Source organism: Lactuca saligna, chromosome 7, assembly GCF_052625555.1.
Source record: "Lactuca saligna cultivar CGN05327 chromosome 7, ASM5262555v1, whole genome shotgun sequence".
NCBI lineage: Eukaryota > Viridiplantae > Streptophyta > Magnoliopsida > Asterales > Asteraceae > Lactuca > Lactuca saligna.
The window spans coordinates 122,551,262-122,563,045 of record NC_136423.1 but is presented as its reverse complement, the minus strand read 5'-3'; the positions used below and the strand labels follow the sequence as shown (position 1 = coordinate 122,563,045).

Here is an 11,784-nt window from a genome sequence, read left to right as displayed (position 1 = left end):
AAAACACGTCGTTTGGTGAACTCAATTAATAGATATATAACCTCTACACACATGTATATACAATATACTTCACGCCAAATTAGTGAGTCCCAATTTTAGAAAAAACATCGGAGAAGAAACACTAAATCATATAGTGTGATATCTTGTGGAACTTGAAAAAACAAATTGACTTCACATCTTCCAGAGCAACAATACACATATCCAGACAAAAACCTCTTTCACCACATGTACATCTAGCATCAAGACTAGTTCTCCAATATTCTCGATTTCACCACTCGAATAATGTCTAGTTGTCCACCCACAATATAAAGACGTTATAGTTGACCCATTCATATATCACTTGCAATAACCTCAATGGCTCCTCCTAACAAGCTTACACTTCCACTTACACCCATATGTTTGCTAGTATACTTATGGTGTTTTGGGGTGTTTATGACGTTAGCCTTGGGTTCAAAGGCTAGACATTTCAAATGGGAAGTCGATTACATGTACGCTACACCCGATTGCTTAGAAAACGTGGTCATGGGCATCAATGGTCAGTTCCCTGGCCCAACCATCAAAGCTCGAGCCGGTGACACTGTTGTTGTCCATCTTACAAACAAACTCCATACCGAGGGTGTCGTTATTCATTGGCATGGTATTCGACAGGTTAAATTAATTAAAACTGTTCATTTACTTGTTCATTAAATGCATATATACGTTTCTTTTCAGTCATATGTACCTCATACATATGCACATATCAAACATATAATTGTAAATTGATTTTTAATTTTTTTTATAATTAGTTTGGAACACCATGGGCTGATGGAACTGCATCCATATCACAATGTGCCATAAACCCTGGAGAGACATTTGTGTACAGGTTCAAGGTTGATAAGGTATGTATATCATATGTGTGGTATATCAAAATCGTTTGTTTTAATGATATATATGATAGAATGGAATTGTATTGATTGGGTGCAGGCGGGTACATACTTTTACCATGGACATTACGGGATGCAAAGATCAGCGGGATTGTACGGATTGTTGATAGTGGACGTTGAGGAGGGAAAGAAGGAAAGTTTTCATTATGATGGGGAGTTTAACTTGTTGTTAAGTGATTGGTGGCATAAAGGTGCTCATGAACAAGAGGTTGATCTTTCGTCAAATCCTATGCGTTGGATCGGTGAACCCCAGGTAATGTCAATCTATGAACTTGCTCATAAAGTCATGTCTTAAAGATCCATATGAGATTAACCACAAGATGCACAATTCATATTGGAGTTAATTGAAACTTGCTTATATCAAATGCTAAGACATTGAATCTTTGATCATTTATGTAGTTTTAACTTTGTGTTAAATTTCTGTTGTGTAAAGAATATTGCTATATATATTTAAACAAGATAAAATTCTTATTAAGTGTTTGATGGGACGGATTGCTATAAAGAAACTCAAATGCAATGTTGCATGCTTGTCAGATTCCATTTCATGCAGCTTTTTATTCACGCAAAGGGAAAAAGTGAAAGCAACATGGATGATGGATGGATTACACGTTGGAATGGTCAAAATAAGTGAGTTAGTAGGTAGGAATTAGGATGATGGGAAAAAAACAATGCATAACTAATTGCTTATTAGTGTTTATTTCTTTATGAAGAGGGCAAGATTTATAAAATAATTAGAAGTTTTATATTATCTTTTTTAAATAATTCTACTAAATTAATTCTGTATTTATGTGTTTAGACAAAGAAACTTATATATGTTTTGCATTTCATTTTGAAGAGTTTGTTAATAAATGGAAGAGGACAATATAATTGCACATTAGCACCAGCGCATAATAGCAATGGCTCAAGTCTACCAGTGTGCAAATTTAGAGGAAATGAACAGTGCGCACCAAACATCTTACATGTGGAGCCAAACAAGACATATAGGCTGAGAGTGGCCAGCACTACTGCTTTAGCCTCACTCAACCTTGCCATTGGGGTAGGTCCATTAGTCCATATATTATCATATCATATTTTATTTTATAAACAAATAAAAAATACTTTTTATCTTTAAAATAACTAAACTTTATGCCATACCAAATCCCTTTTCACCTTTTTCTTCCATGTGTGTAACACCTTTTAACTCATATAAAGCAGTCAAACTAAAACTATCTATAAATTTGTTGAACCATCTATAAATAGTTTGGTTTATATATATATATATATATATATATATATATATATATATATATATATATATATTTTGACATATGCTTTTCAACAAATATAAAAATACATCTACTTATGAATTATTATTATTATTTTTTTTGACAGAACCACAAGATGGTGATGGTGGAAGCAGACGGGAATTATCTACAACCATTTTCGGTTAATGACTTTGACATATACTCTGGTGAAACATATTCAGTCATATTCCGTACAGACCAAAATCTTTCCAATAACTATTGGATCTCGGTGGGTGTGAGAGGAAGAGAACCAAAAACCCCTCAAGGTTTAGCAATATTACACTATAAGTCCACCACTTCATCAAAACTTCCCAATCTTCCTCCTCCCAAGACCCCACAATGGAACGACTACACCCGTAGCAAATCATTCGCTAACAAAATTCTAGCCTTTTCAGGGTCACCACGACCTCCAACCAATTACACTCGTCGAATCTTCCTCCTCAATACCCAAAATCGTATCAATGGTTATACCAGATGGGCCATTAACAATGTGTCACTAAACCTACCCTCAACCCCTTACTTAGGGTCAATAAAACATGGTTTGACTAGTGCGTTTGACCAAAAAAGTCCACCCGAGACCTTCGTTAACACATATGATATCACTATGCCCCCATCAAACCCCAATGCGACATATGGGAATGGGGTTTATAAGCTAGAATTTGGCAAGACTATTGATGTGATACTACAAAATGCGAATGCTCTAAATGCGAATGTGAGTGAGATACACCCATGGCATCTTCATGGGCATGACTTTTGGATATTAGGATATGGAGAGGGGAAATTCTCCAAGAAAGATGAAAAGAAACTCAACTTGCAAAACCCACCATTGAGAAATACAGTTGTTATATTTCCTTATGGATGGACAGCGTTAAGATTTGTTACTGATAATCCAGGTGTATGGGCGTTTCATTGTCATATAGAGCCTCATTTGCATATGGGCATGGGTGTGATTTTCGCCTCAGGGGTTCATTTAGTGGGGAAGATACCGGAAGAAGCTCTTTCTTGTGGTTTGACAGGTAAGCTGCTAAGAAGCAATAACCACAATTAAAGGGGGTAATTATTTAACCCCTAAATTTTTGAGGGGTTGTTTCTTGTTTAATGATATATGTGTGGGGTAAAATTGCATTTTTGTAAACTTTGAGGATTTGTTGAATGAACCCTAAAACTGCTTATAGTTGATTTTTGTAAACATGGGTGTTTTAATGGAGATGTTACATAATGGTATTGGTAACGAGTGAATGAGCTAAAGCCGAATATGGTACGTAAAATTGCAAAGGCAGAAATTTTGTAAAAGAATGAACTATAAATATGTAAGTTTGGAGTCGAATGATCATTCATATTATTATTTTTGTTCATCTAAACTGTTAACTTGTTGATTCAAATTATCATGCTCGTTTGGAACATTAACCAGATTGTTTAATAAATTTATCCGATTATATTAAACTTTCAATCATTTTATTGTTTCTTTCTTTAAATATTTTTTGGAAACATTGTAATATTTATGATTCTGGTAGCAGTGAACGAAAATATATAGTAATAAAATTTATAAGGTGCATGGTGCTTCTTGTGTAATTGCATCAATGGAAGTCTGTTGTGTGATTGTTGCACAAAAAATAAATAAATAAATATTATCTAGAAAAGAAAATAAATGAATTTTCAGAAATAAAAAATCCCAAATATGAATCAACAATAATAAATCCATTGTCATGGAAAAAAAAAAAAAAAAAAAAAAAAAAAAAAAAAAAAAAAAAAAAACTTAAACATATGAACAATCAATTTTTAGTCTAGAAATCCAAATAAACTCAAAATTTGTTTAAGACTGCAAAAAAATAAACTAATCAATCATGCAGAATAGGATTTCCTAATTTTATTATAGTAACACAAATGAACAAGTAATATAAGTCGACATTGCATCCGCCTTGATTTGCTTTTATTTTTTTGGAGAGTAGGGAATTTTTTATGCAGCGATTCAACAAATAATAAAAGTCGCAAGCGTCCGACACCATTAATCTCGTCGAGAGTGTATTCCTCTATCAAATTGGGCCTCTTTTTTGGGCTACTAACATGCTTAGTTTATTTTCCTGGATAATAACTATGTATTATATAGCCCCTAAAATTTTTGGGTATTGGATTTAAATTTTGCCCATGGTTTGGCTTTAGGCCAGCTATGCTTAAATAAAAATAAAATAAAATAAAATAAAAATAAATAAACCCATAGTCACTCAACCCAAATCCTTATGTGACATTTGTTGAGGGTATATTTGGGATAATTTCAAAGGATTTAATAATTTGGTTAGAAATTTAGAATGATATTCCTTCTGTCGCAAATTAAATGTTTATTTTTTATTTTTTTAAGTCTTTTTTCTTAAATTTCCACCTTAAATATTTTTATTTGTATTATAAATTACCTGATGAAACTTATACCAATGAAAAGACATTTAAAATACAATCAATTCACATATTTTATATCAAGTATTATCTATAAAAATATACATATTTAAAGTTACAGTTGAAAAACAAAAACTTGAAAAATCAAATATAGATAATTAATTTGGGACAAATGTAGTAATATGAATAGTTTTCCAACATAACTAGCTAGCTTATAAGATATCGGTCCTCCAAACATGACAATCCAAAAGTTTCAAAAAATAATTTATAAGTTAGATATGATATGTCATAATATATCGTAACTAAGTGATAATAAGTGTAATTGCTACCCTTCACTTTTCCATCATTTATTTAGATGTAACATTGACCCTATTTTACATTTTATAGATAACTAGTAAAGAGACTAGTGTGTTGCACGCGTTAGATTTTTTTTTTGATGTTTAGTGTGGTAGATTTTTCAAACTATGATGTCCTAATAATAAATAAAATGAAAGTATAATAGTATAGTAGCCTGAGATTTAGATGTAAAGATCGATTTTACATTCATACATGATGTCAGGATTTCTATATGATTATTAGAAAGCTTATAAGCAAACTTGAAGGTTTTCCGGTGGAAAAAAAAAACGATTTCAATTAATACATTCTTTGTTTGCCAAAATACACTGGGGGCGGTATGAAATTTCATTTTTGGTGTTATCATGGAAGTGCAACTTCCATCCAAAAACATGTAGAGGCCGCTACGGAGGAGTTTTGGCTCTCGTTGAACTATACTTGGTTGTAGTGGTTACCAAACATGTTGAAATCTTAAATTATAAAACTAAAACAAAGAAGGTTAAAAAAGAAACAACTCTCTGATCATCCATTATGTAGAAATATGAAAAAGAAATAAGAAACAACATAAATGAGAGGTATAATAACATTTGATTAAAAGATACCAAATATTTTCCTATATTGTCAGAAATTTATAAAAACCCATTTTAAAGATTTTCATTTTGAATCCGACAACCTCGAGTTATGATGGGTTTTGTTCATAAGAACATCTTATGTGCTCATACAAACCCTAATGCTCGGATCTAGGGTTCTCTATTGTACATGCAATTCATCCAAGACTATAATCCATAATTCTAGCATATGATCATCGATATTAACATAATAATGGGTTTAAGATATTACCTTGATTGTTATGTAGCAATAACAATCACAATTCCTCCTTGTAATGACTTTAGAAAGCTTAGAGTCACAAATGTCACTCCTCTAATGGTTCACAAACACCAAGAGCAAGAGGATGAAGAACAAGGAGAGTGGAGGTTACCCAAAATCATCCAAAACCCTAGAGGATCTCATCACCACGTTTTTGGGGGTTAAGGGTGCTATTTATACATGTAGGCTATTAGGGTTTTAAACTATGAAACCCTAATCTAACTGCTTAAGCCCTAAGCAGTCCATGGATTCCTTTGGTATATCTCTTGGACGATTTCTAATGGGCTTCCCCATAGAATTCATCCAACTTATATATCATTAAGTAATCCATAGCCCAAATGTAATTATCTTATAATTACAGTTCCAGTCCCTTAAGTTTAATTAATCTCTTTTAGCCATAAAATTAATTATCAATTAATTCTTGACTAATATTAATTAAACAATATGATTTCTCCTTTAATATATTATTCTCATAATATATTAATAAATCATAATTAATCCTTTATCTCCAAAATTCATCCTATTAAGTTGTTTTGGTGAAGGCAACCTAAAAGGACCATGCACCATCGGGTCAAGTACATACCAAAATAGTTATGGACTTAAACACTAATCCAACAGTCTCCCACTTGGATAAGTCTAATAATTATTCTGCGTATGACTTCAGATCCTGATCTGCAATTGTAGCTTTCTAAAGCCGCTATCAACTCTGATCTTATTAGATATGCGTGTCCTTTAGATAAGGGATCATATATTCCTCCATTCTAGATATCGTATAGATATACGACATGAATTCTAATCATTCTCTCTATACTATTTCCCGACTTCCGATTTATGACGACTAACTAATTGAACAAATCAAATTAGCCCAAGCCCGACCGAGCATTTATGTTTGTCATCACTAAATCATCGAGGGGCCCAAAGATATCGCTTTTATCATACTTTGGATAAAAGGAACGGATAAACTTTGACTCAATGTTCGCTAGCACTCACTTACCGAATCACACGCAACAATATGTTTTATGACACCAAGTTACTGGTGTGTTTACATATTATCAACCTGCAACCGATTTGTAAGATACAACTCACACATCTCGGTTTCAAGAATATAAGATATTATCATCTCACCAATCACTCGTGATGAAATCCATGAAGTGATCCAAGTGAGCGTGGGTTTAATCCAATGCTCAAATCATATTCATAAGCACTCATGAACGTTGCAGCAACCATTTACTTATGTCTAATACTCTTTAGACAATCCACATTGTAGCACCTGGTTCCTGGTACGTAAATCTTATTGAGTATTTTCCTTCTTTTTAGCCTTGGACTCGGCGAGTCATAGGTCCGACTCGCCGAGTAAGGACGGGACCAGAGACATGTTTAAGTTGGCGACTCGGCGAGTCCATATTCTGGACTCGGCGAGTCACCGCTGTTGGATGAAACCCTAAGTTTCAGGGGTTTGCACCCTATTTAAGCAACACATCCGCCCCAGGCCAGCCCCCATTCACCCCCCAGAGCTCCCAACCCTCGTTTAAGCTTGTTCTTTGAAGAGTTGAAGCATTTGTTGTGTGCTCTTGAAGGTTTTGAAGAAAAAGGGAAGTGGATCCAGAAGAAGAGAAGCCATCCAAGCACCATTGTGTTCTCTCAGCAGTTCCATTGAGGTATATCCCGTTTTTCCCCTGTTTCTATGCTTATTGCTTCATTTAAGACATTCTTGAGCCATTCCCCAAGCTTGTATGTGCTAAGTATTTCGTAATAAGCTGTTTGGCCCTTAGATCTAGGCATGATTGAGATCCAAGAGCTCAGATCTGTAGCCTTTATGGACCCTCACTGCATGAAGACCTTGGATCTACTATTTTGAGTGCATTTTGAACCCTAAAACCTGTATTGGTGAATATCTACACGTAAAGTTGGAAACTTTACGTGTGATTCATGTTCTAGGAGTCCAGATCTGTAAATGGCATGGACTGGAATCGAGCAAATCTGTGTATTTAGTGGTAGCATGGCAACGACTCGGCGAGTTGTTCATGTGACTCGGCGAGTCTGTTCGCAAGTCTCCGAGTCGTCCCCTTTTTGTAGTGTCGAGTGTGAGCAGTGAGTCACAGGGTGTGACTCGGTGAGTTGGAAGCTAAACTCACCCATGGAAGGACTCGGCGAATCATTTCCTGACTCGGTGAGTCCAAGGCAATCTTCATAGATCAAGAACAGACTCGGCGAGTTGTTCATACAACTCGGCGAGTCTCAGCATGAGTGTTCATCGGATGAAGATGAACTCGGCGAGTTGTTCATACAACTCGGCGAGTAGGATAAAGGGCTTGAGCCTCAAGTTTAGAAGGAGAACTCGTCGAGTCAACGCCCAACTCGACGAGTAGGGATGGGATTCAAGTCAGACGATTTGCTAGGGACTCGGTGAGTTGGCGAGCCAACTCGGCGAGTCGGGTAAGCTGAAAGTTGACTCTGACTTTGTCTTATGACATGATCAAGGGTAAAATGGTCATTTTACCCAAAGGACAATTAGTAGTAATTGATTGAGTATGTTGTGGGAATTGCAGCCGGAGGATTCCCGCAGCAGCAGCAGTATACAGTCAGTTCCCAATCAGATCAGCAGCTACTTTGAGGTGAGTTACCTTCCAGTAGCGGTGGGTCTACGGCCATAATGCCGGCCCACCAGTATGAGTTGTTGTTAGATGATCGTCTTTGTGATATCATCTTGGCTTGCTACTACCTGATATGTTATGTGCTAGCATGATCTATTTTATGTGATAGAATAGGGATCGGTTGTTAGGACCGAAGGGTAGTGCAGACACCCCGGAAATGTCTGACAGTGTATGATGATATGTTTGCATGCTGGCTTGTTATACTATATGCGATAGAGGTAGTAGTAGGGGACTAGTCCCCGAGGATCGGTTGTCAGGACCGACGGGTAGTCAGCACCCCAGAATGGCTTGACACGGGTAGGACGACACCCCAGAATGGCCGCACGGGTAGTCGGCGCCCCAGAATGGCCTTACCAGGTAGTCAGGCACCCCAGAATAGCCTGACAGTAATTGTGTTATGTGTTTGCATGGTATGTGGTAGGTTGGGGGAACTCACTAAGCTTTGTGCTTACGTTTTTCAGTTGTTGTTTCAGGTACTTCCTCAGGTAAGGGAAAGGAGCAGGAGCGGTAGCGGCTCATCACACACGCACTCCTTAATTCCGCATATATGTGTTTTAACTGGGATTGATACTCTGATATTTTGATTGTTATCTGTTATGGATTTTAAACTTGGTTGTCAATGTGAAATGGTTTAACTAATTAATGTTTTAATTGTTAATGTTTTCTAAAGTAATGTTTTAAAAACGAAATTTTTAGACGTGAAAAATTGGGTCGTTACAAGTTGGTATCAGAGCCCTGGTTTGAGGGATTCAGACACACCTTTGGGGTTGCCTGAACTCAAATCGAGGGATTAAAAGATTTTCTAAAAGAAAATGTTTTTAGAAACTAAGAAACGAGTTTTGAAAACGAACGAAGTGTGTGATGTACGCGACCGGCCGAGCTCAAGTAAGTATTCCCCAAAGTACCCATACAAGTTTATGTTATGTTTACCAGTTTCTGTAAAACAGCATGCTAGAATAGGACTAAGGATCTAGGAGTGATGCCTTATGTGCCTGCTATATGTGCTTCAGTTGTATGATAATTGCATGCTAGGATCGAATAAGCAGCAGTAGGGTAGCCTGTTTAGGTTATGCCTGATAGTACGAATTTAGCGTTGTGTGCTAGTTCAGTTCTCTCTATGAGAGCGGAGTTGCTTGAGTTTGTTTCCTATTGTCTGAATGTTGCTTGCTCTGTGCTTCGTGGGACTCCGAGTGATGGGAGTTAGCCATTAGGCGAGTACGTCACATCACATGTGATCAGGGTTGAATAATCTTAGAGTGTTGGATTTGACTCGATAGCGCAGCTCTCGTTTGAGTCTAACTGTTATAGGGATGAGTCTGTTACTCGAAGGATTATATGAGCCTCATCACATGTGATGGTATTCGGGTAATGGCTAATTGGCATTACAAGGAGGCCTGCAGCAGCTGAGGACTGGATGGAGTCGAATCAAAAATTTTCTGGTAGAGTCGAGGCAGTCCTTGAAGAAGGTACGAATAGATGTGGAAGGTAGTATGGGCCCGTACTACCGAAAGCAGAGGATCCGTACCCGAACCAAGGGAGGCCAAGATGAGATCAGGGAACTTGTGGCAGATGCGATCCCTCAAGAGGTATTAGTATCACTAACGGTTATTATTTATGTATTGTAGAATGGTGGTACTACGTTCTAGGTCAAGAGATGGCATTTCAGGAGAGGGGTCGGGTTCGAGATCGGGTTTCGAGCCAGTGGATGAGGGACTACACGAGTTCATCGCGTCATAGATTACCAGGGGCATCCTTGAGTCGACCCCCATCATCTTCGGGTCGATCAAGGAGGGGATCATCGAGTTGATGGAGGATCGCCTTCGGGTATTCAGGAGTGACATGGCATCTAGCCAGTCAGGACCTCGCACACTATCCTTCAAGGACTTTAGGGGCAGTGGTGCGCTAGACTTTCATGGGGCGAAAGACCCCATTGCTGCCAGGCAGTGGATTGCAGACATTGAGTCTGCACAGTTGACGAGCTTCTGCCCCGAGGGGTCGAAGGTGAGGTATGCAACAGGGTGTTTACGGGACCGAGCTCGTGATTGGTGGGAGTCAGTGGGTGACTCATTGGGAGCCCCCGTTATCGAGGCTATGACCTGGTCGGACTTTGTGACCAGATTCCGGGCGGAGTTTGCGTCGGCTGTCGAGCTTCAGCAGCTGGCCAGGGAGTTCCTAGACATGAGGCAGATGACAGAGACTGTGGCGGAGATTACCGCCAAGTTTCGGGAGAGTGCATTGTTGGTGCCCTAGTACGCAGGAGATGAGGACATGAGGAGGACCCACTACCATGACATGCTACGGGCTGATATCTGGGAGCACATCAGTTTTTCAGTTTGCCCCACCCTGGACTCCATGATTGCTAGGGCGAGGTAGAGGGAGATAGATTTGGAGCACATCCGGAAATCGAAGTCAGAGGAGGGTCAGATAGGAGGAGCTTCGGGGAAGAAGCCCAAGGGATCAGACGGGAGGCCGAAAGGCCAGTCAGGACCAAGCCGCTGCAGGAAATGCGGCAGGCCGCACGAGGGGGCGTGCAGGTTAGGATCATCGGGCTGCTACAAGTGCGGCAAGTCTGGGCACTTCAGCACAAATTGCACTACTTCGGCAGCAGTTATTCAGAAATCTGAGTTGCTGTGTTTCCACTGCAACTAAAGGGGCCACAAGAAGGCCAATTGGCCCCAGTTGACAGTTTCAGCGCCGGTGAAGGCGCCAGCTCCAGCAACCCTGCGGATCACAGATGGCTGGCAAGGCAAGGCGGAGGCTCCAGTGGTGAGGAGCCGAGCATTTCAGCTGACTACCGAGGAGGAAAGCGCCGCACCCGATGTGGTGATGGGTATGATTCTTTCCCTCTATTTTATTTTTATGATGTTATGTTATTGATATGTGCTTTGTACGTATATGTATGCATTAGGATCGTTCCATGTGAACGGCATTCCAGTTCAGGTGTTGTTCGACTCGGGTGCGTCCTGATCATTTGTTTCCCTTGCGCTTAGCAAGAAGTTTCATGAGTCATCGGGCGAGTTAGATTTCCCTTTGGATGTGGAGATTGCTGATGATCGATCGGTGAGAGCATCGATGGTATTTCGAGATTGCGTGTTGCGTTTGTTTGAGGAGCGCTACTTGGTAGACTTGGTTCCCATTCCGCTGCGTGGGAACAAGGTGATCATAGGCATGGATTGGCTGAGCCCTAATGGGGTAGTGATAGATTGCGCGCAGTAGCTGGTGTGAGTCAGGACCCCAGGTGGGGGAGAGTTAGTGATTCATGGAGAGAGGCCACCTTGCTGACCCACTGTATGTTCAGCAGAAAGGGCTAGGCGTTATCTTCAGCAGGGATGCGCA

The 11,784-nt window shown here is 39.0% G+C and overlaps 1 protein-coding gene across 2 annotated transcripts; it reads left to right on the top strand.

The window, feature by feature from the left end:
- The first annotated feature begins 318 nt into the window (after nt 1–318).
- LOC145004923 (L-ascorbate oxidase-like) lies at nt 319–3,561 on the top strand. 2 transcript variants are annotated; one of them, XM_078963952.1, is made up of 5 exons: nt 319–648; nt 786–878; nt 964–1,176; nt 1,759–1,959; nt 2,295–3,561. In XM_078963952.1, exons 1-5 carry the CDS (start codon nt 355–357, stop codon nt 3,252–3,254), a joined length of 1,761 nt encoding a protein of 586 aa, XP_078820078.1. In that variant the 5' UTR covers nt 319–354; the 3' UTR covers nt 3,255–3,561. The 2 variants fall into 2 exon arrangements, with proteins under 2 accessions (XP_078820078.1, XP_078820079.1); XM_078963953.1 differs by having other exon boundaries at nt 392–637.
- Nucleotides 3,562–11,784: the final 8,223 nt, after the last annotated feature.